Source organism: Perognathus longimembris, chromosome 9 (genome assembly GCF_023159225.1).
Source record: "Perognathus longimembris pacificus isolate PPM17 chromosome 9, ASM2315922v1, whole genome shotgun sequence".
Lineage (NCBI taxonomy): Eukaryota > Metazoa > Chordata > Mammalia > Rodentia > Heteromyidae > Perognathus > Perognathus longimembris.
The window spans coordinates 46,904,510-46,926,223 of record NC_063169.1 but is presented as its reverse complement, the minus strand read 5'-3'; the positions used below and the strand labels follow the sequence as shown (position 1 = coordinate 46,926,223).

Sequence of the window (21,714 nt, the reverse complement as noted above, 5' to 3'; positions counted from 1 at the left end):
GTAAAAATAATTTCATGTTTTATCAGATTATCTTACTGCTTGCTTCAAGTTAAGAAAATACAGTAAGACAGACATTTTCTTTTTCAGGGACAAATTTTATATTACCATGTTTACCCAGCATTTTATGCTTTGATAAGACATAAAAATGTCCAACAAAAGTGGATTTTCTGATCTGCAACATGTGAAAATTTCTATGTGCAAATGCTGTTTGTCAGTAAATCTGCCATGTAATCTAGACCCCAATACCACTAAAGAAGATTGAGAAGGAATATAAAGTATGGTATTGGCTGTTTTAGAAATGGGTTTACTTCCATAATTTTAATCCACACATTATTCTTATAGATTCTATGGAACTGTTTTCTATGAGGAAACTAAACTTCTAAATCAGTGATTATGCAGAATACAATCAATTCCAGCCATTACTTTTATAATGACCTCTGGCCAAACCACCAAAGTATTCCCATCCCTTTTCCAGACTCAAACCGAGACAAATTACTTTTGATAAACTCTAGTATTTATTAAATTATAAACTTTTTAATCAAAAAGAAAAATGCAGACTAAGAGAAACCTCAAAGTACAAGAACGAGACAACAGAGCCTATGGGCAGGAACACTATGAAGTGTGTTACAAAGATGCTGAAACATAAATTACTAGGTGTTTCTTGACATTTCCATTTCAATATTTTACTATAAAATATTTATCTATTTTGAAGTTCCAAATTCACATCCACTTCCACATTAAATTAAGCTCCCTGTGTATGACAAACATTTTATGGGTGCAAAATTTTAGTAATGATTTTGTTAACCCATGCAAAAAAATAAAATAGTGCAAGAGTCAGATATGGATCATTAATGCACAGATAAAATACACACTGTCCAAAATAACTAAGGAAATCTTTTAAAAAATTTAAAGTAAACATGTCAAGGAAACTGGGTATACTACTAAACAGCTCTCAACTATTAACACCCAAATTCTTACATTAAATAAATTTCTCAACAGAGACATGTTAGACATTTTAATTTCCGGTCTATCCTTCCCTTATCCCTTCCCACCCCAACTCCCAAAATGTACTAGTAGGGATGAGTATAATGTTATGTGGGCAGAAATTTACAGATCACCATATCAACCTTGAGCGTGAAGCTGAAGATTTTTATTTAAACTTCAGTTACTGTGCACTGTCCATCAGGCCTTCTAGATCTGACACTGACACTCACTGTTCCTCCCCCTGCTACTGACCGATCAGCTACTGTCTGGTTTGTATTAGAAACCAAAAGTCTCTGTTGGGTCAAAGAGTGCTGTGCAACAACTGCAGAAACATCTTCACTCTCACTACTGGCATCAGATTCAGTTTCTTCATTGGAAGTGTCTGGTACCCTGCCTGAAGATGGTGATTCATGATCTTCTCCTTCCCCTCTATGACTCCTTTCAGCTATGCTGTCTCCACTGAGTTGTAAATGAGCAAAAGAGTCTTCCAGAGAAGTGCCTGTATCAGGGGAGGGTGTTGCAGGACTCGTTAACTGACCATCTATTGATGTTAAGGGCCTTACAGAAGATGACACCGGAGGCTGAGCAGAAGCTCCACTCTGTGCTGATATGCTGTCCGCTCCATCTGCAGAACTCTCTCTGGCTAGGTTTACAGTATTAGTGTCACAATCCAGTCTAAGTCCAGCTACACCCTTCTTTGGTATATCTATTATATCTCTCTTAATCTTCCTGCGACGTCCATGTTCATTTCTCCTATATTGAACCATGTTTTCAAGATCGGCAACATATAGAAACCCAGCAATTAACATCTCAGTGTTCTTTTTACCTTTGGAGAAAGCGTCTTCCAGCTCTCTACTAGTACGCTCATCATACTGCCACCACCCATTTCTTCCTTCATAATACCATGCATATTCACCATTTCCTCTACTTGCTGCCTTGAGTTCTTCTGGTGATAACAGAGTTGGCTTGTCAAGGAAATCTTCTGGAATTTCTTGTCGACAAAGGGCACATCTCTTGCCAAGCCATGAAGCTCCCTTTACACACAGATAGCAGAAAACATGCTTACAGGGCAAACTGACTGGGTGAACACAAGTTTGCAGACAAATGGCACATTCAGGAACGGGTAGAGAAGGTGCACTATTAGAACAGGACTCGTTTGCTTTCCTGTTTGTGGGAAGCATGTTCATTGAATGATCAATTTCACCACAGCCAGCCATCCTAAGAAAACAAAAAAAATGTAATACTGAAATAATTTAATATTACAATCGAATACTATATTACTAATTCTAGTACTATAATTAAAAATTCAGAATGATTATTCTGTATGACACATTACACAATAGGGATATAAAAATGAAAACTGATTAAAGTCAATTTGAATAGGAAATCTTTTTGACTTGCTTAAGTGTATCATAAGGTTTTATTTATAGGGTAGCAAGGAGTAGCACAAAGCTAAACTAAAACAAATGAAGCCAAAGTACCGACTTTATATGTACTATTTCTACTCAGACACAGCATTTGTAAAGTAGAACTAAGTGCAAATATTTTAAAAATGTGAATTCTATTGCAACTGACTATAATTAGTTTGAAAGATAAAACAACAAAGTAATCCAGATCAAAATTACAAGCAGTAACAATTTCACGTGTTAGGACATTAGTAGCAATTTAAACATTTTGCTATCAGTATTTTGGTGTTTGACGAGTAGACCATATAAAATTAGGAATGCTGAAAGCCTGAATTTCTGTATCCCTACTATATATCTAGACACACTGGCTCAACCAGTCATTTGTCATATTTGACCATTTCCACTCTGAAACACTTCTCTAACAAATTCTTGTCTCTATTTCTAAACAATATGTTCTTCTATGCTCTATTTGAGATGATATCATCTACTTTGAAATATTTGTTCTTATAGTTCCAATTATTAGCTATATAATAAAAAAATGTGTCATTAATCCAGAATTCTCTAGGCATAGACCTATATTTCTAATTCCTTATTTCAGACATACAATGTTTGGAAGCTACAAACTGACCTCATGATCAACTCTTCTTTTTTACATCCTAGAATAGCCCCCATGGTAACAGCACTATCTACTTGTTTATCCAAGCCAGTGATCCAGCCCAGCAACTGCCCTTCCATTTATCCCCATTCAAACATCAGCAAATTTAGCAGTTTTAACTGCTAAATATTCTGAGCCCTTTCCTAGCTTCCAAGCAAATTAAGTCATATGCCTCAAACTTCCACGCAATCTTTCCAAGAAAATCTTGCAAGACTGAGGTATATGCCTTTTATTTGGTCCATTACACCCCTTTCCTAAAAGTTCACTTTAGGATTAAGACACACCTTTAAGAGGTCTGTATGGTCTGCCTCACACCCCAACCTTCCACAGTTGGCTCTTCTTATATTGAATTCCTCTTGACCCTCCACTAATGAACATTTTCTACATGGCACACTCTTATCTCTTGCCCTCTATAGTGCAAAGTACTTGTCCATCTTTTGCTCTTCTTGAGAAAGCTTCCATGAGCAAGTCAAATCACCCTAGTAACTTCTGTGTACTCCTTACCCTTATCAGAATTGCAATGTAACATTTATTTATGTGATTGTTTTAATGTTGGCCTTCTTCACGTGTTAATATGCTTTACAAGAGGAAGAACAGGCCGTTTTAGGTTATCTATAATTCTATGCAGTATCTGAAAACTGCTAAGAAAAGGTTTTTCAAACAATAAGATGAATACATTGGTATAAAGCTTTGTTAAAACACGTATACTGTCCCAAATATATAAAATTCTGTTAGTGTACTTACATATCAGCCCTGAAGAGGCACACTAAAAACCTATATAAAAACTACAGAGAGCCATGGAAAGAGATAATGAGAATTAAGTCAGTTGCTATATTTTGGAACCAAAGCTAATCTGAGTCCTAGTCTCCTTTACTAATTATGAGGTTTTATTCTTCACAAGCACTGTCCTTCGTATAATTGACATAGTTTTTATACTAAAACTGTTAAAAATCTTTGCTTTCCCATTTACATAAACACTTCTGAAATGTTACTAAAGGTGAGAATTAGCTAACATGTTCTCTCTGAAAAATCCTAATCCAGGGGTTAGGATTCAAAAACTCAGTGTTTGGGATGATTCTCAGAGAAATTTAGACAACACTGACTTAGGCAAGTGTGTTAACCTAGGTCTTCTTCTTAACACTACTTAGGAAATACTACAGTTAAATTCAATACCCAAGTAAAACACCCAGTAAATACCTGGTATAACAGTAACTGATAATTACATTCATTTCCTTTACTTACTTGGTTGTCTCCCCCACCCTCCAACCCCCAACCAATTGTTCTCCAAGTATTAGAAATGCCTTGATGTTGGGCATTCTTCTCATTCTGATGGATGGAAAACTATTTCCTAATATTTTTTGGTTGATAACTATACTCATTCTTTAAGGCCAAGCTAAAAGTTCACTCTCAACCCTTCACCTGGAGTTAAATAAAACATTTGTTCATTATCTATTTGTCTCATTGAACTCGGAAATAGTGAGTTCCTTGGTAATCAGCATCTAGATTCTCTGATATATAAGATTAAAAAACAAAACAGACTGAGAATGGGGATGTGTCTGTGGGGTAGAGCTCTCTAGAGTTCTTGTTTAGCAAGTATGAGGCTGTGTGTATATGTAAAATAAATACTTTTTTCAATCAAAGCTCACATTCTACCACTTGAGCCAACCTCCACTTCCAGGTTTTTGCAGATTAACTGGAGATAAGAATCTCTTGGCTTTGTCTTTCCAGGCTGGTTTCAAACCCTGCTCCTCAGATCTCAGCCTCCTGACAGCCAGAATTTCATGCATGCGCTATTGGCATCTAGCTGAATTTTTTCCCTTTAGTGTACATAAACACACAGCATTAAAGACACATTTGCTCCAATTGATCCCACCTAATCTACAAGGTCATTCTGGTCTAGAAATCTAAATACTGTAGGTCATTGAGATTTTAAACATTTTTTTCATGCAATTCAATTATGGTACTCAGTTTGGAAAACATTGCATCAATAATATAATGAGGTTCAGTATGAGCAAACTCAATAGTCTCTTTAAGGCATATCACAAAAAGACTAAAAGGCAGAAAAACACAACTACTAAGACTACAAACCAGAGTGAGGCTCTATGAATAAAAAACAATGCTCAGGTATGTTATGAAGTTCCTTAAACTTAATGAAGGAAAATTTTAGCAACTAGTTTTAATAACCAAAACCACCACAACAAAAAACCCCAAACCTCCAACAAGCTGAAACTGTTGGCTTAACTTGATTAAGTAAACAGAAGATAGAACACCTGAACAGGTTGGAGATCTCACCTTCTTTGTTATTAGCCTTATGAACAAATTCCTCTATTTTCAGTTCTATTCTTTTTTTTTGGCCAGTCCTAGGCTGTGAGCTCAGGGCCTGAGCACTGTCCCTGGCTTCTTTTTTGCTCAAGGCTAGCACTCTGCCACTTGAGCCACAGCGCCACTTCTGGCCATTTTCTGTATATGTGGTGCTGAGGAATCGAACCCAGGGCCTCATGTATACGAGGCAAGCTCTCTTGCCACTAGGCCATATTCCCAGCCCTCAGTTCTATTCTTATACTTTATGAGAAGACTTCTGGAAATCTTTTTTCTTTTAATGTGATTAAGATTTTTAATTCAACAGAGGACCTACAGCCCACATGAAATACTCATTTTGTATATCTAGAACACATGACAGGTAAATTTGACTCACTGTACTTTAGACCATAAAATTTCAGTTTCAGCAAAATCAAATACTTACATCTCCATTACAGATTCCAAAGCTGCTTGCCACAAAAATAAAGCATCTTCTTTACCAGCAGTCAGCCAACTTTCAGTAGTTTCTCTTCTGCTGCTAGTTCATTCTTTGTGCTGAAAAAGAAAAAAAACAAATCAACCTAAAATTCTTCTCAGACTAATTAAAATCAGCAATTAGCTAATTTTGTATTATGCTACAAAATGGGCAAGTTTTAACTTGAAAGTAAAAATAAAAAGTAAGACAAGAATGCCTGTTTTCTCCACTATAAACACTGCAGTACTGGGAAGTTCTAGTAATTACACTGGAAAAAAAAAACTAAACTAAAAGGTAGACGAGTTGGAAAAAAATGACAAAGTACATTTTCATTTGTACAGACAGTAAAAATCACTATTCTACCTTTGCAATTATTCTGAAGGAATCAAATAAGCAAGTTCAGTGAAGTTGCAGGTTACAACCTTGATGCGCAAGCACACACACACACCCAACATTGGTGTTTCTATATACTGCTAGTAGTCAACAAACTAAAATTCAGAGGAAGCATTTCCACTTACAATAGCATCTACAGGAATAAAGTTGCTAGGAATCAACCAAGGAGCTGGTAGGCTTACACAGTGAAAACTATAAAAATTCACTCTCTTTTGCCAGTCCTAGGGCATGAGAATCAGGGCCTGAGCGCTGTCCCTGACTTCTTTCTGCTCAAGGCTAGCACTCTACCTTTTGAGCCACACCACAACTTCTGGCTATTTCTGTGTATGTTGTGCTGAGGAATCGAATCCAGGGCTCCATGCTAGCACTCTACCACTAAGCCACATTCTCAGCCCCATTTACTGATTTTTACAAAAAAAAAACAAAAAAAAAAAACAGGTAAATAACACCTAAAAGACATGGATAGACAATCAGTGTTCAGAGATTCCAAAACAATGTATTACAACAACCAATACTACACAAAGTGACCCACAGACTCAACATAATTCCTATAAAATCTCAAAATCATTTTTTGCAGAAATTGAAAATATGCAATTAATTGTAAAGGGCTCCAAAGAGCCAAACAATCTTGAGGAAGAAACAAGTCAGAACTTCCATTTCCCAAGGTCCAAATTTACTTCAGTGTTGCAATAATTATGACAGCATGGTACTAGCATAAGAACAAATGTACCACCAGAGTAAAACTGAAAATCCAAAAATAAGCATATACATCTCCAGCCAACTGAAAAGTCAATTCACACTATATGCAAATATAACTCAAAATCAATTATCTAAATACCATAAGTAATACCATAAAACTCCTTGAAAAGAATATTGGGACACATCTTTATGGAATTAGCCAGTGAGTTCCTAGATATAACACCAAATGTATAAGCAATGAAAGAAATTGATAAATTAAGACTTTATGAAAATTAAAAACATTTACAAATCAGAGGATAAAATTTTAGAGGGGATTTTTTTTCTGTAAAACATATACCTTATTGGGCTGGGAATGTGGCTTAGTGGTAGAGTGCTTGCCTTGCATGCATGAAGCCCTGGGTTCAATTCCTCAGCACCACATAAACAGAAAAAGCCGGAAGTGGTGCTGTGGCTCAACTGGCAGAGTGCTAACCTTGAGCAAAAAGGAAGCCAGAGACAGTGCTCAGGCCCTGAGTCCAAGCCCCAGGACTGGCAAAAAAAAAAAAAAAATACATATACACACATATATATATATATACGTATATATATACACACACACATATATATACCTTATTTACTATTCAGATTATTCAAAGAATTCCTACAACAGAAAAAGCTAAAAATAGAACTTAAAATGAACAAAAGGTATTATTACTCATTATTAGGAAATGTAAATCAAGACCACATCTAATGACTACAACTTTGTAAATGGGGAAATAAATGTTGCTAAGATTATGGAGTAACTGAACCCTTCAGTACCATTAGTGGGAATAGGAAATGATGTAGGTCTTGTAGATATCAATTTGAAGGCTGTTCAAAAAGTTAAAACATAATTATATATACCTCAGGCCAACTTATATGCAAAAGTAATTGAAAACTGGGATTTAGACAATGATGTCAGTGTTTGCCACAGAATTATCAGTCAAAAAAAAAAAAAGAAAAAAGGTAGGCCTTGGTATCCCTCAACAGATGAATACACAAAACACAGCATGAATATGTATTACTCAGTATTAGAATGAACTTCATCCAACATAAATGAGCCCTGCAGCTCTGTTATTCGAAGTGAAATATGCCAGTAACAAAGGCACATTTTATTTAATCTAATTTGACTTTGTTATCAGGGACTGGGAAGAGGGAAGAATGGGAGCTATTGCTTATCAATAGCTCATCAATAGAGAAGGGTCAGACACAGCAGCTCATGCCTGTTAGCCCAGTAATTTAGGAGGCAGAGACAGGAGGCACTTCCAAGCCAGAGCAAAAAAGTTTGCAATATTCTATCTCAAAGAACAAATCAGGAAACACAAGTAAGGCATAGGTAGAATGACTGTGGTCCAAGGTTGGCTATGGCAAAACACCAAGCTACCTAAAAAGTAAATGAAGGAAAACTAGGCTGGCTGGTCCTGAGTTCAAAGGCCAGTACTCCTGAAAGATCAAGTGGGAAGAAGAGGAGGAGACAGAAGGAGAGGGAGGTTACATTACTTACATTTTACTCCACAATGAGAAATAATTTTAGTCAAAACAACAAGTCAATACCCTATCTCTAATACTGAACACAGCAGCTACTGACTTCCTACAAAAAAGAGTCATTAACTAGACCTTGTGCTGCTCCTATGTTCATGTATGCTTTCAACCAATCTTCTCTTGACTTGTTCAAGGAATCTGGAAGCCCCATCCAGAACACCATTTTAGGTACTAATCTTTCATTCTAGTACTACACCATGACTAATGCAAGAGACACACCTCATTACACAGAACTTAAAACCCAGCTTACCATAAACTAGAGGTAAAATACCTCACAATAAACACAAGAAATGAGACGTGAACCCTGTCTTTCAGAGTTCCATGTGCTCCTCTCACTGTGTGGACATCTATCTCTCAAAGGTAATACAAGGTTCTAGTGTTTAAAGGTATTGGTATAATCATATATGAACTCTAGATACGTAACAGCTTATCCTACCAGATGTTTATCAAAACAATCAGTTTTAAAACTAGACATTTCCTAGAGTAATTAACTACACAAGATTTCTTTTTTTATTGTCAAAGTACAGAGGGATTACAGTTACATACATAAGGCAGTGAATACATTTCTTATCAAACTTTTTACCTCCTCCTTAGTTTTTCTCCCACCTTCCCCCGTCCCTGGTTCCCTCCACACCTTCCTCTGAGATGTACAGTTGGTTTATAGCATATTGTCTTGTAAGTATTGCTGTTGCATTGGTTTGCCTTTTACCCTTTGTCTCTCCATTTTGGTGTTCCCCTTCCCTAGTTCCAATAAACAAAGTCAGTTACAGTGACAACAGGAGTAAAAGTGTAGGGAAGAAAGACAAAAGGAAAAGGCATAATTTCATAGGGTACACTGGAAATAACAACATCAAAGACAAACTACTTATTTCTAAATCTTGTAGTTCCTTTTGCTCAGGATCAGCTTTTTTTTTTGGCCAGTCTTGGAGCTTGGACTGAGGGCCTGAGCACTGTCCCTGGCTTCTTTTTGCTCAGGGCTAGCACTCTGCCACTTGAGCCACAGCGCCACTCCTGGTCATTTTCTGTATATGTGCTGCTGGGGAGTCCAGCCCAGGGCTTCACCTATAGAAGGCAAGCACCCTTGCCACGAAGCCATATCCCCAGCCCTGCTCAGGATCATCTTATGTGATCATATATGCATTGCTATTGAGCTATTGTGTTCTTCGGCTAGGACTATCCTAGACAAGTACTGTTTCCAATGAGTGAAACCATAGTTTATGTTTCTTTGGGTCTGGCTCAATTCACTTAGTATGATTATGTTTCGAATTAAAAAAAAAAAGTTTCCCCAAAACAAATTCTGAAAGTAACAACTGCCCCCTCAATAAATGGGCTAAACACTTAAAGAGAGACTACTCTGCAGAGGAAATGAAAATGGCCAAAAGGCCTATGAAGAAGTCCTCTACATCACTGGCCATAAAAGAAATGCAAACCAAAACAACACTGAGATTCCACCTCACCCCAGTAAGAATGGCTATTATCTAGAAAACTGACAACAGATGCTGGCGGGAGGGGGGGTGTGTGAGGGGGGAGGGAGGGGGTGGCCAAAGGGGAACCCTATTACACTTTTGGTGGAAGTGTAAACTTGTTCAACCACTCTGGAAAGCAGTGTGGAGGTTCCTCAAAAGATTAAAACAAAGAGCTGCCCTATGACCTAGCAAGCCTGCTTTTGGGCACTTAACCCAAAGGATTACAAGCAAAATCACACTAAAGCTAACCAGCACAACCATGTTTATCGCAGCACAATTTACCATGGCTAAAATATGGAACCAACCCAAATGCCCCTCAGTAGATGAATGGATCAAGAAAATGTGATACATATACACAATGGAATTCTATGCATCTATTAGAAGTGATGACTTAACCCCATCTGTGAGGAAAATGAAAGACCTGGAAAAAAAATCATAGTAAGTGAAATAAACATGATTTCTAAGAAACCTGGCTTTTTATTTTGTTCTCACTTTAGATGATAAGAACTTTGACTTTATTCTCAACTCTTTCACTTTATCCTCAAGGTGTCTACAACTTAAATGGCATCACAGAACACTGGGTCCTGCAGCCTACTAAAAACAGAAACTACCCATTTTCACGTACTCTTATCTACTCCCTACCCATGTCAGAAGACACTACTGTTGCATCATTACTTATTTCATGGAAGTGTCCTCAACATTGGCTATAAAATATGCCTCAATTCCCTACTGCACTCTCTCAACCTTTAAGGCACTGACTTCCTTATTTTAGTATTGATCATTTCCTTCACCCTATTCCTGACATCACTGTAAGTCTATTTAATATGTTTGAGAACGATCCATCAAACATCTACTTCAGAAGTTTTCCAACTTGCCCCAACTTATGTCTGTTAGAAACAAGTTTCTAGTTACAAATATTCGTTCTCAAAGCCATATTCCTACAGATCCTAAATTTCAATTTCTAAAATCCTAAAAATCAAGTGATTTTCATTATTGAAAAATTCCTATTCCACTCAGCAACAAGATATCACCAGCACACAAAAGTGCTGTTCTTTTAAAACCATGATCACATTTAAATCATAAGCTCTAGTCATTCCAGCTCACTCATACCCACACCTGCTCTTTAATTATGGAGACCCTGAGTCTCTTAGTCATCTCTGGTCCTTTATCCTATATCTGATCTTAATATTTCTAATCATTTTTAAACTTTTCCCTCTATTTTTGTGCCAGTACTGGGGCTTTAACTCAGGGGCTGGGTGCTATCCTTCAGCTTTTTTGCTCAAGGCTAGTGCTCTACCCCTTGAGCCACATGTCCACTTCGGATAAAAGCCTTATGGACTTTCTCTGTCCTGGATGCTTTTGAACTGAGATGCTCAAATCTCAGGTTCCTGAGTAGCTAGGATTACAGGCGTGCCTGGCTTAACTTCTTTCTTAACAGAGCCATGAGTTCAAGCCTTTTCTCTCTCATCTGTGTAATTCACAAACTTCTATCTCTACATGAATCTTACAAGGGGACAATTCAGCTTCCATGTTTAAGAACCTATTATAGAGAAAAGGAGAAAAAATTCCACTTCCCTTTGACAGAGCAACCACACCAAATCCTATCAACTTTTATCACTTTTTTTTTTTTGGCCAGTCTTGGGGCTTGTACTCAGGGGCTGAGAACTGTCCCTGGCTTCCTTTTGCTCAAAGCTTGCAGTCTACCACTTGATACAGCACTTCCAACTTTTTCTGTTTATGTGGTGCCCAGGAATCGAACCTAGGGCTTCATACATGCTAGGCAAGCACTCTACCAAGTAGCCACATTACCAGCCCTCACTAACACTTTTAATCAATCCTGTACTCCTTATTCATGACTAATGCCCTAAGTTTAGATCCCAGTCTCGGTTTGACTATGACAAAATCTTGCTTCAGTACCACTCTGAATTCATTCACTAAGCACATGAATGAATTTTTTAAATTGTGAAATTGATCATTTTCAAACTGAAGAAACAGTATTGATTCCCCACCCCATACAATAAAACAAAGCTCCTCAGGACAATAACCAAAGGCCTTAATGATCAGACCCTAAGTAAATAACTTTCCAGCCTTATTTATCTCTGAAAATCAGATTATTACTCTAGTTATACTAAATTATTCATAGATCACCAAGTCATTCTTGATAATTCTGTATTTCTTCCTGCCTGTTACATTTTTCTTTTATAACTTATAAACACCTGTACTACACTACACAGAAATGGTTACCACTGCCATTCTGACTGTCTCCAGAAGTTCAGTGTTCCCTCTTCTCCATTTAGTAATTTTTCCATTACTGAACTTATTATATATTCTGACACTATTCAAAGTTTTATTTTAAACCATAAACCCTATGAAGACAGAAACACATTTTTTTAGTACATTTCTTGTGATATCTTACACCCTCATTTTTTTTTCCCCTTCCCTAGATCAGGTAGGCATATATACAATACCCAGTGTACCAAGAACATATACAGTAGCACATTTTATATCCCTATATAGTTAGTAAACTGCTAATACCTTTCTGATGAATTGATATAACATAAGTAAAAATTAACTTTCCAAATAACTGATTATTCATAAACACAATATTTGAATTCTAATTGTGAACAAGGAACCCAACTAAAAACTAAAAAGACAAAACAACAAATCTTTTCTTTGAAGACTTCAAATTTAATGAATTAGCTACATTTACAAATACAAGATTCAAACCATCTTTATAGCTTTTAAAGATCAAATTATTCACCTGCCTGGTGTCCACTTGCAATGGATTCTCCAGAATGCAAATGTAACCCAACAATTGTTTGTAACACCTTCAGAACTCTTTTCCCAGTAAAGGTAAATGTGGTTATAAGGTACAGCCCAACATTTGTCTAGTTTATCCCTGTTTCCTGGAAAAAGCATCCTAGTTTGGAAAATTTGTAATAGACAAGCTCCCATTTCTCCATCACAAATTTTCACATTATCACTCAAAACTCAAATACTCTCTACACACATTCTAAGGTGAAAGTTTTTAATTACAAAAATTCTTGCTGGATATTACCATCAGCTTCTATATCTTTTAAAATAAAAATGACCTTGTTGGATCAACATAAATGTATAGACTACCTTTCTACTCCTATAAAATACACAGGAAGAGGGTGCTGGTGGCTCATACCTGTAATCCTAGCTATTCAGGAGGCTGAAATCTGAGGATCATTGTTCAAAGCTAACCTGGGAAGGAAAGTGAATGAGACTCTCATCTCCAATAAACTACTGAGAAAAAAAAGCTGGAAGTGAGCTGTGGTTCAAGGGGTAGAGTGCTCTTGAGCCAAAGCATCTCAGCCACAGAAAAAATGTTATTTTAAACTTCAATTTTTTTCTTGCATTTATTTTCACTCTCTTTAATAAAATCCTAATGATTTCCACTCTAGCTCCTTACTTATATGCCAGTCTTGCCCATACATTTATCTTTGAAATGCCTCAATGCTTTAAAAATTTCCTTAAAAAAATCATGTACTTGAATACCTAAGTTATTCTTTTTATAAATTTTATATAATTGAAATAAAACCTATAAGCACAAGTATTAAAATAACAGCTATAATATATATTTAGGTGAGATGGTTGACATTGATCATGATATATTTTACTCATAAATGAATTTGTTAAATGGAAACTCCTTGTACAACTACCTAAATAAAAAAACAAAAAAAAAAAAAACACATATAACATTTTCAAAAATTCTTGTTGACCCAAGGACAATATTTCTATCATTCTCCTTCATGTTCCTTTATGTAAGACTAACAAATGAATTCAAGCAAATTATCAACTAAATAACATATTTTCTGATAAAATCCTTTATGTCCTACTCTACCCAAGACCAGGAATCTGTTCACTCAATAAACAACAGTAAAGCATATGTGAAATTGTTCAATCTGATCCCTTTCCTTGAAAATAAACTGTCATCACATGCTTCTATAATACTTAAATTATTGCACATCTTCTCGACACTGATTTTCAAAAATATATTTGTAAATCAACATAATCTAACTCTTCTAGGCAAAATTTCAAATACTACCTCACAAACAAGTTTGATTCCGGCTAAAAGCAGGCCAATGTCAAATAGAACTCTATTATCCCTAAGAGTACAGAGTTTGTTTTTTTAGAATCCTGCATCTTGTAACCTTTCCAATTTCTATATCTGATAATTTTCAAAGCAGACACTAAGTAAATGACAGTGGAGGGATGGAAAATGAACTGAAATATAGTCGTCTAGGTCCTCGTGATGCACATATAAACTGTGGTCACAAACCAACAGTCCCAGCTTTCCTGGAAGTTCCTTATGAATGAGGCCTCATCCCAGCCTACAGAATCAGGTATCCAGATGGTTTCTATGTGTATTCATAAGTGAGGCACTTGTAGACCCATTACGTAAAGGAATTTTAAGAAACCTATGGACCAAGACTACATACATTTTACACACAAAGAATACTATGTTCAAAGGGCTAAAAATTACCAAAGTCACAAAGCTACCAATACAGAATTAGACTCAAGTATAATACAGGCTTTAAAAAAATCCTTTTTATAAAATTGAGCATGATGGTACAACACACGTAATCCCAGTACTGGGGAGGCTAAGGAAGGATGGAGTTTGAGGCTAGTCTGATTTACACAGGGACACCTCATCTCAAAAAAACCCAGAACTTTCTACAGTATACAGTGTTTCACCATGAAAATGTTTAGAATAGTACTATCTGGCATATATGTTGCAAGCTATACATCTAATTTCAAACTTTCAATTAGTTACATTAAAACTCATATAAAGAAACAAGTGAGATCAATTTAATAATATATTTTTATTCAATTCAATATATCTACAATATTACCATTTCATATGTAGTCAATATAAAATTATTGAGGTGAAATATTTTTACGTGTGTGTGCGCGCGCGCTTTATTAAGTACAATGTAGGCTGGCCACATTCCAAGTGCTATAGCCCCATGTGGTAACTATTCTACTTGGCAATGTACATCTACAATGGCTTACACATTAAAACAAAGATTAACAATTTTAACATGAAATGTGTTATTACAAGAATCCCCGAACAGAAAAAACAAAAACAAAACATGAACACCAGGCTAGTTTATCCACACCTTCGCTGAACACTGATAAAAGTATTCGGTTCTGAGCAGTTGCTGGGTGGGCCCACTTCTACTAAGCTTACTCATCAACTGCAACCTTGCAAATCATAATGTTAATGAGGCACATAAGGAGGCATACATTCAGTTATCAAAATGTCATGTGAAGAAGCCTTCAGAAAATTTCTACAAATATAGTTTTTCTTACAGAAACAGTATTATTTACAACCCTACTCCTTAAGTCAATCATAAGCTCAAAAGACTTTTCCAGATAATAAATATCAAGTTAAAAACCAGTGACACTTATTTTTTCCAATTAACAGGTAATACGTAATAAAATGGTTTTTAGGCTGGGAATATGGCCTAGTGGCAAGAACGCTTGCCTCATATACATGAAGCCCTGGGTTCAATTCCTCAGCACCACATATGTAGAAAACAGCCAGAAGTGGCGCTGTGGCTCAAGTGGCAGAGTGCTAGCCTTGAGCAAAAAGAAAGCCATGGACAGTGCTCAAGCCCTGAGTTCAAGGCCCAGGACTGGCAAAAATAAAATAAAATAGTTTTGTCTGTACTTACTCAAAATACACAAAAATGTCCAGAAGCCCTGTGATAGAAAAAAAAATTCAAAATCTTCCAACTTTGGGCACATAAATACATACACACACACACACACACACACACACACACACACACACACACCCCTAGCAAAGGAGAAAAGATCAGGTGTAAATGAATCAGATACATTTTAACAGTTCTTAAGAGTTACAAATTGAAAAATGTAACTGCCATATGTATCCATTTTTTATTTCTATTACCCTTTTTACAAAACATTTTACAGAAAAGCCTAGGTCATACTTTGAAACCAGTCTTCACTCAAAATTCCTTTCAGTTAAATGCACTCCAACATTTTCTTTTCTTTTCCTAAAAACCTTTAAACTGCTCTTCCCAAAGTGGGCCTTGTATAATATTTCAATACAATATATATAAATGTGAATAAATACTGTCATACCTTTATCATGTATATATTCATGGCCAGTAAGTATTCTGTAAGAAAGTCTATTGCTAATTACTTGTGTGACCTGAGCCAAGTCATAACTTTCATGTCTTGTTTTTTTACCCTGTGCTACAATTCTGTATTTCTAAATGTTTTAATTAACAGGCACTCAATGGTGTGCTCAAATTAATACAAAAGTTTTAATAAGCAATGAATACTATACAGAGTCCTCAAGTGGCTATAGCTAAGGATTAATAAATTAGTATACTCATAGTAAGACTGGTTATAATTCAGTCAGTTGTATCACAAACTCAATACTCAGGAAGCAATGACGCAGAGAATAGGAAAGATATGGCACCCTCCATTTTTAACACTGGAAGAAAAAGAAATATTCAGATGTCCAACTGCAACTGCCTAGATCTTTCATATGGCTAACTCAGAAAACAACATTTTAAAAATAGATTAGTATGAAAAGATTCATTCCTCTGATTTTCTTCTTAAGTCAAGAAATGATCTTGGGTCCTTTCTAAAAACAATGTGCTCCTTTCTTTTGACAATTCAAGTTGGTGAAAATTGAAACACTTTACCAGCAGTTGACATATCTCCTAAAAGGAAAAAAAAGTCATTTCCTTTTTAGTTTCTTTTATCTAATGACTACTTATTTGAAGGAAATTTTCTTGATGATTGTAACTCTATCAAGTTCTTAGCAAGCAGGAACCTTTCAATGCTTAAGTATCAGTATTTTTATTCTGCTCACAATTTACAGAGGTCCAAGTGTTCCACTTTAACAAAGTCAGAGGACAAAACAAACATATCCCAAATCTGTTTTTAGAGTGGCATTCCTTCTTCAGTTTTCTTTAAAATGAGATCTCTTGACCTATTTTCTTTTTTTAAAGAGCACTCAGCCGCTGAACAAACATTTGCTACCTAAAAATATTAACAACAACATTATAAAAACCTCATAAGAACCAACATCAAAAATCCTGTTATCTGTGGGGGTCATTTTTCTTCATGTGTCCTAAGTATGCCACATCTTTAAAAAGTTTACAAATTCAGTTACTGAGTTGTTTTCCAAATTTATAATTACATACTGCTTTGAATGACCATGTAATAGATTCAAATCCCATCGCACAAAAGCACACCACACATACACAGACACCGAGACACAGACACACACACGGAAGCCGGTGCACCCTGGCACTTGAAATATCAATCACTAAAAAAAACAAAGCTTTTCCTATCTGAGTCTCTTCTCTATACTCATTTCTATACTATTTTGGTATTACATACGTCCAGAACTTGGCTCGCTAAAATGCCCCTTGGAATATACATACATACATATATATACATATATACACATATATATACATATATATGTATGTATATTCCAAATGACTAACAAGAGAAAAAATTCTAGTAGCCAGAATGTGTGTGTGTGTGAACTTATCAGACCTGTGAAGGTGATGGCTCCACCTCCACAGTTTCCAAAACAATGTTACAGCCTTTCTTTCTCAGCGTTCCGTAAATAAGATAGCAACCACAATGAAAAGGAGCCTTACTCTTTCAGCCGAGATGGAGGAGAGAAGGGGGGAAGAGAACTCGGCACCCAACCACCGGAGCAAAGCAAATGCCTGGGCTTTTCTGATGCACAGGTGCTGCTGAGGAGGCTCGCGGGGTACTGTGGAGACACCTCGGTGGTCTCGATGCTCTTCGTGACCGTCAAAACAACTAAGCACATGCAGTTCTACCTTTCATCGGGACAAGGCGGAGAGACTGCGCTCTTCCATAAAGACAAGACCCCGACGGCTAGGCTGGAGGGGCAGGGATAGAAGGAAGGCAGACAGAAAGCAGGACCAGAAAAGACAAAAATGCAGGGGCTGTGTGCTCCCTTCGCTAGGGTCTGACCCGAAGCCAGACGGGTTTGAACCCACACAGCAAACGGGGAGCAGGAAAACCCTCTTCTCCTCCCAACCATCGCCGTCCCTAAACCTTAGGCCAGCAGGTCCCCCAGGTCGAGGCCTCCACCACCCCGCCAGCTGGGGAAGAGAGGGAGGCGGCAGGCACCGCAGGCAGCGGCGCGGACCCCGGCGGAAGAGGGTGCGCAGTAATGGCCGCTGCTCCACCGCTCGCACCCCGGCCCGGCCCGGCTCGGCCCGGACTAGCCCGAGCCGTCGCCAAGCGCCGGGGAAGCCGCGCTCGGGGGCTACGCGGAGGCCATCACAGTCTCTCCCCGGCCTGCGACAGCAGCTCGGGCGGGGGCGCCGGCGCGGCGGGGCCCCCGCGGCCTCCGCGCGGACGGCCGGGGCCGCGCCAGCCCAAGGGCGTCCATCTACGTACCGGCCCCTGACCCCGCCGCCGCCCCTCTCGGGCCCCGAGCGCCCGGCCGCCCCGCAGCGCGTCGAGGCTGGAAGTGTCACCGTGGACAGAGCCGCCCCTCCCCGAATGAGGCCCTCACAGGGGCTGGCATTCGCCTTGCCCTCCTGCGAAAGCTTCGCCCCGACTCCCACCTCTGTAAGCCACAGCCAGGGGCAGCTCGCAGCCTTTTCTCTTCGGCCTTGGAGCCCGCAGCGGACGGGGACGCGCGCGGCGGTCACGTGACTCCCGGCGCTGTCGGGGGCGGGGCCGCGCACGGCGGAAGCCACGCCTCTGCCAGCGGGCGCACGCCGGAGCTCCTGCGCGGGTCGACTGGCCTCTCTCTGAGCGTGCCTGCGTGCGCCCGCGCTCTCCCTCGTCTCTCTGCTGAGGAGGGCGACTTTGCGGGCACTACTCTCGTCTCGTTCTTTTCGTCCTCCCTCCCCTGAATCTTTATTTGTCTTTATTATCTTTGTAGATAAAGACTTTCTGTTTTGCATTAAGAATTCAAATCCACCACAGATTTATGACTAAAGAAGGGAATCGCAGATAGTAAGTGTGCTCCTAAAAAAAATAAATTAATTAATAAGACACTAAGTAAAATCCTAGGTTTGTGACCTCAGCAAAGCTCTTGGACGCCTGGCTGAGCTGCAGTCTGAAACACCCTAGGCAAAAATATCGTTGTGTGTTCTTAAGATCCCCTCCCCCACCCTCGAAAAAAGGAAAGGAATGGGGGTGAAGCCAAGGAGGGGATGTTGGGGAGAGGCATCGGGGACTAATGAATTAACCTTCACCTTCTGAATGGTCAAGCAGTGCTACCAAACGTACAAACGGATCTTACCGTAGTCTTACACTCATTTTTCCTAACAGAAAAAAGAGGGCATAGGAAGTTGAAAGAACCAACTAAACTCCACAAGAATCGAAAAGTCCTGCTTTACTTCCCTCGGCAGAGTACCCTGGCGGTTCTTCATTTCACTTTAGCATGTACATCGCCTTTTTCGGAACAGAGTTATTTTTTTTTTCCCCAAAAGGCTACATGAAAAGGATAAAAGTAGGTACCTTTAATAATGTATACATTTCAACATTCTATAACAGTATCTTCTTACTTGCAATAGTGTTGCACTTTGAGACTTCATGAAGTCATTCGAGATTGAGAATTTAGTGTTTGTATATACACTGACATGTTTATATTTTCTTTTATTTCTATAAAATCAATTTATTCCGGGGTCTTTATTCATGCATATTAATATGTAAAACTGTCCTGAAAGAACTCGTGTATCTTAATGATGTACTCTCTCCTAAGTAATTCTATTTTTTTTTCTGATAACTCCTATACACATAGAAAAAATATTGGGCCATATGTTTTCCAACTCGAAGCTTAGCTCTTTATCCAACCCTATTCTTACCCATCTAATTTTACCCTTTATCCACACAACTCCTGAAGTGCCAAATATTTGATACCTAGTTGATTCGAGCTTGAAGAGATAATGCTAACATGACCTACCAATGTATCAGGTATTATTTTAAATTTTTACACAAATGAACTTAACTTCCACAAAGCCGATGAAGTAGGTCCTATTGCTATGACCATTTTTATAGAAAAAGTGCTGAGATTTGGGATCTAGATAGACTCTAGAAGTTCATCTAGTCCACCTCACCATTTTATCAATTATATATATATATATCTATTTATATTTATATATATAGAGAGAATAACCAATACTTTCTTGCTTCAGGTACAGCTGTGATAGTTATGTTTTCTGGCCCATAATTTTAATTTATAACTTCAAAACCATTTGAGTTTTCTTTGTTTATTTTATTGTAGAGGTATCCTGTTACTCTAAGTTTATATTTATCCCAAGTTTTCTAAATTAATATGGTGAATTAATTCTATAATTTTACACTGAAAACCATTGGCCAATCAATTAACAGAGAGCCTACTAAAACACCCTTCCAGGCTTTAAATTCTATCAATTATTGTTAGTTTCATAAATGGTCCCATCATTCTTTCTTTAAACCTATCTTCATTAGCTCTTTTTTTTGTGGGGAGGGGGCTCATATTCATTTTGAAAATAATCTCTTGGCTCATTTTTTCAAAACATATCCAAGATCCAACTGCTTACCACAATCTGCATCATCTCTCATTGGGATTACTAGAGCAGCCAGGAACTCGTCTATTCTTAACAAAGAAGCAAAAGTCTAGTAAAAAGGACATGAGATCATACCATTCTTTTGTTCAAGGTTTCTCATGGTTTCCCTACCAAAGTAAAAACAAAAATTCTTACAATAGCATTTACATCCTTTCCTTATTACTTCTTGGTCCTCACAAACTGCTCAGCTTTGTTCCTGCAAGACTCTACAAGTTATCAGCCTCATTTTTTAAATGATTGCTGCTTTCTCTGCTTCTCACATTCTTCTAGAGAGGGGCTTAGTCCCTTCTGTGCCTAAGTGTCATCTTTTCAGTCAGTCCTTTAACTGCTACCCTATTTAAAACCAATATGTTGCCTTTTCCCAAAATTTCTTATTCCCTTCTCTATTGTTGAATTGATGCATACTATGATCTAATGTATATTTTAAACTACACATTTTCATTGTACTTCTCTCCTTGCTAAAAATAAGACTTAGAAGGGCAGGAATTTGTCTTCTATTTTATATTCCAATTGCCAGGAATAGCACCTACCATATATACATAAGTTCTCCATAAAAGTGTTGAGTGAATGAATGCAGATATTCACACACATGAGAATGAATGTATGTATGCATACTTACATACTGAATAAGATGAAATTTAGTATAAATTTATATACTGAATAAGGTAAAATGAATAAAAATGAACTCATTACTTGTCAACAATTGTATATGTAGGGAGAATAAATATAAAGCACACTATATAATATTTCTTATATATATTCCACTTATATATTTCCATATATATATATACATACATTCCACTCTATATATTTTACTGACAGCACCTCCACCTTAAAGAAAGATATTGATAAATTTTTATGTTTGGATGATTAATAGAAGACAGCATTTGTTGTCATTGTCAGAACTATTTTAAAAGTAATTGATCTCCAGTGTACACAAAGGCCTGAGTTAAAACCCTCGTACTGCAAAAGAGAAAAAGTAATTATTTTTTCCAGTAATTGTTAAATGCCTTCACATTCAAGTTAGGTAAAAAAATAAGCCAGAGCCTAGCAGATTCAAGGTAGCTCTAGTAATATTCCTATCACTGATATTCTACTGTGGTTCACCAAATTAAAGACAAAGGAGTTGAAACAAACTGCTAAGGACTACCTG

At 37.5% G+C, this 21,714-nt stretch overlaps 1 protein-coding gene across 3 annotated transcripts; it reads right to left on the bottom strand.

The window, feature by feature from the left end:
- Positions 1-492: 492 nt before the first annotated feature.
- On the bottom strand, positions 493-18,656 carry Rnf146 (ring finger protein 146). 3 transcript variants are annotated; one of them, XM_048354041.1, is made up of 3 exons: positions 18,567-18,656; positions 5,789-5,898; positions 493-2,202 (listed from the first exon to the last, which is right to left on the bottom strand). In XM_048354041.1, the coding sequence occupies exons 2-3, from the start codon at positions 5,794-5,796 to the stop codon at positions 1,155-1,157; spliced, it is 1,056 nt and encodes a 351-aa protein (XP_048209998.1). In that variant the 5' UTR covers positions 5,797-5,898; positions 18,567-18,656; the 3' UTR covers positions 493-1,154. The 3 variants fall into 3 exon arrangements, with proteins under 3 accessions (XP_048209998.1, XP_048210000.1, XP_048209999.1); XM_048354043.1 differs by lacking the exon at positions 18,567-18,656 and adding an exon at positions 13,060-13,079; XM_048354042.1 differs by lacking the exon at positions 18,567-18,656 and adding an exon at positions 12,698-13,028.
- Between the last annotated feature and the right edge of the window lie 3,058 nt (positions 18,657-21,714).